The sequence below is a fragment of the Plectropomus leopardus genome, unplaced genomic scaffold (assembly GCF_008729295.1).
Source record: "Plectropomus leopardus isolate mb unplaced genomic scaffold, YSFRI_Pleo_2.0 unplaced_scaffold673, whole genome shotgun sequence".
Classification (NCBI taxonomy): domain Eukaryota; kingdom Metazoa; phylum Chordata; class Actinopteri; order Perciformes; family Serranidae; genus Plectropomus; species Plectropomus leopardus.
Window position 1 is genome coordinate 1 of NW_024674055.1, and position 2,408 is coordinate 2,408.

General features: G+C 46.0%; 1 protein-coding gene across 1 annotated transcript; it reads left to right on the top strand.

Moving 5' to 3' along the window:
- Window positions 1-5: 5 nt before the first annotated feature.
- Window positions 6-2,329, top strand: LOC121939924 (mRNA decay activator protein ZFP36-like; the record flags this gene model as incomplete). The annotated part of the gene is made up of 1 exon (XM_042482837.1): window positions 6-2,329. A coding segment is annotated over one exon (1,158 nt), but the record flags the coding sequence as incomplete, so codon positions are not given.
- Between the last annotated feature and the right edge of the window lie 79 nt (window positions 2,330-2,408).

Consider the following 2,408-nt stretch of genomic DNA (forward strand, 5'->3'; position numbering starts at 1 on the left):
AAAGTCGACTGAACCGGTCAGGCTCCTTCTTCTCTCCCCCCTCTCCTCCTGCCTCCTCCAGCCACAGCTTGAGCACCGAGCATGTTAACAATAATGACGGCCCTTTCTGGCCATCTAACATCTGGAGCCAGGGCCCTGTCTCCAAACCCAAACAGCTCCCGTTCAGGCCTGACCGCTCAATGAGCCTGACCGAGTCCAGCAGTCATCTGCTCTCCTCCTTTGGACAGCTGAAGAACCTGGATGCTTATCCCTCTGCTGCAACTGTGGCTCCACCGCCTGGCTTCCCTCCCTCGTCTACTCTCCCAGCCCAGATCCCACAAGTGGTGGCCCCTAATCGTTACAAGACAGAGCTGTGCCGTGGCTTCCAAGAGACGGGCAGCTGCAAGTATGGCAGTAAGTGCCAGTTTGCCCACGGTGAGGCAGAGCTGCGTGGACTGTTCCGCCACCCCAAGTACAAGACAGAGCCCTGCAGAACCTTCTACAACTTTGGCTACTGCCCTTATGGCTCACGCTGCCACTTCATCCATGAGGACAAAATCAGCGGAGGTCCGTTACCAAGTGCCAAATTCCAGAATCAGCAGCAACCAACTCACAGTGGTCAGAATCCACGCCACCAGCTGCGCCAAAGTGTCAGCTTTGCTGGGTTCATGGGATCTACACGCAGCTCACCTCCTCCATCATTCCCTTCATCCTTTAATGATCCTAACCTGGGGTTCAGCCGTGCTCCTTCTGTCTCCCCACCTCCTGCTGATCTCCTCTCCCCAGTGTTTGGTGACTCCCTGCAGCGGGAGACAGCAGCATTCCAGTTTGGCAACCTTCAGACCCGTGCCAGCGCTGGAGACATCCACAACATTCCTCTCATCATGGAGCCAAAAGCCTCACGCTGTGTGTGTGGCCATGGAAATAACTTTAACAGCAACAACAGCAGAGTCTTCGCTAGCGTGGAGGACGGGCACCACCATGATGGCAGCATGCCGTTTCCTGGTCCTGGAGGCCACGGAGGATTCATGAAGCCTGCTGGACTCCAGCGTTTCTCCTCTGAGGACTCCCTGGAGGACAGCTACAGCAGCAGCAGTGGAGGTTCCAGTGGAACCGAGTCTCCAACATTCGACGCAGCCACCAAGAGGCTTACTGTGTTTGAACGCCTGTCCCTGTCCGACTAAACAGATCCAAAGAGAGGGAAAAGGAAAAGAACTGACACCTTGTTAAGTGCACCTGCATTTATCTGAACTTTCCTCAGAACCAGAACTGATCAGGACAAGTCACCTTTTGACACAATAACACTTAAAGTTCTTAATTTATGTTTGTAAAGTGGAACTCGTCTTGGAAAATCTACAAATACTGAGATGATTTTAGTACCCAAATGTTATCAGACTCTATTTTTATACTTAAAAATAATGTGTAGCCTATAAGACCTTTGTATGTGGTCTTCCGTAAAAATTAACTCCTCTGCAGGTCTTGATGGTACCAGCAAATAGTCTGGTTTGTACTTACCATAAATTTGTAGTGATCAAAATGGCTTATCTTTAGTGATAATCATAAATTCCTGCGCCTTAAAGAATATCCCTGCCTCATAAGGCTATTTAATCTTGGTGCCATAAACAGTATGCTTGATTCAGTAGCCTTAATCAGTGAGACCTGACATGTGTCATTGATGCCATTTTATCTGTGATATGCACTTTACAGCTAATCCAAATGGGAGAAACTGTCACATCTCCCAGTAGCATTCAACCAAAGCTTCATACTTCACTTGCTCTCTCTCTCTGTGTGTGTGTGTGTGTGTGTGTGTGTGTGTGTGTGTGTGTGTGTGTGTGTGTGTGTGTGTGTGTCTGTACATGTGCGTGTATGGGTGTATGTGTGTAACCGTCATTCTCCTGAGACCTGGGGTGCAAGCATCTTAAGTTGCAGAATACTGAAAGATCAAAGTGTGATAACATAAGAAATGTCTGTCCGTGAGTTTAGATATTAATATCTCTATGCAGACACAGATTTATTTCTTTAAAACATTCTGTTATCTTGGCTAGTTTGTGGATTGCACCCCATTTTTATTGTCCCCTGTTTGTTTGACAACCTGGTTCAGGGACTTTAACACCACAGTATTCCTTTTGGTTATTGGTTGCCTTGTGTCTAACTTAAACTAATATATTTATTATGATATTTATTTGTGTTTAAAGAAAAAAATGTATTTTGTACTTTATTTATGGAGAAATATTTCAACGTCTGTGAAATACCAATGTGAGAAAAAGCAGTAAAAGAGAATCTTATATTTTTAATTGTCTGGAAAGGGACAAAATAAATTTCTGAATAAAGAAATGAATGTATGATGGTCTTTTTGTCTCCATTGTGTCTTTCAGTGAGAATCACATGCCACCCCAAGTTTTTCAGTGGCCACATCTGGCCACCCCTAT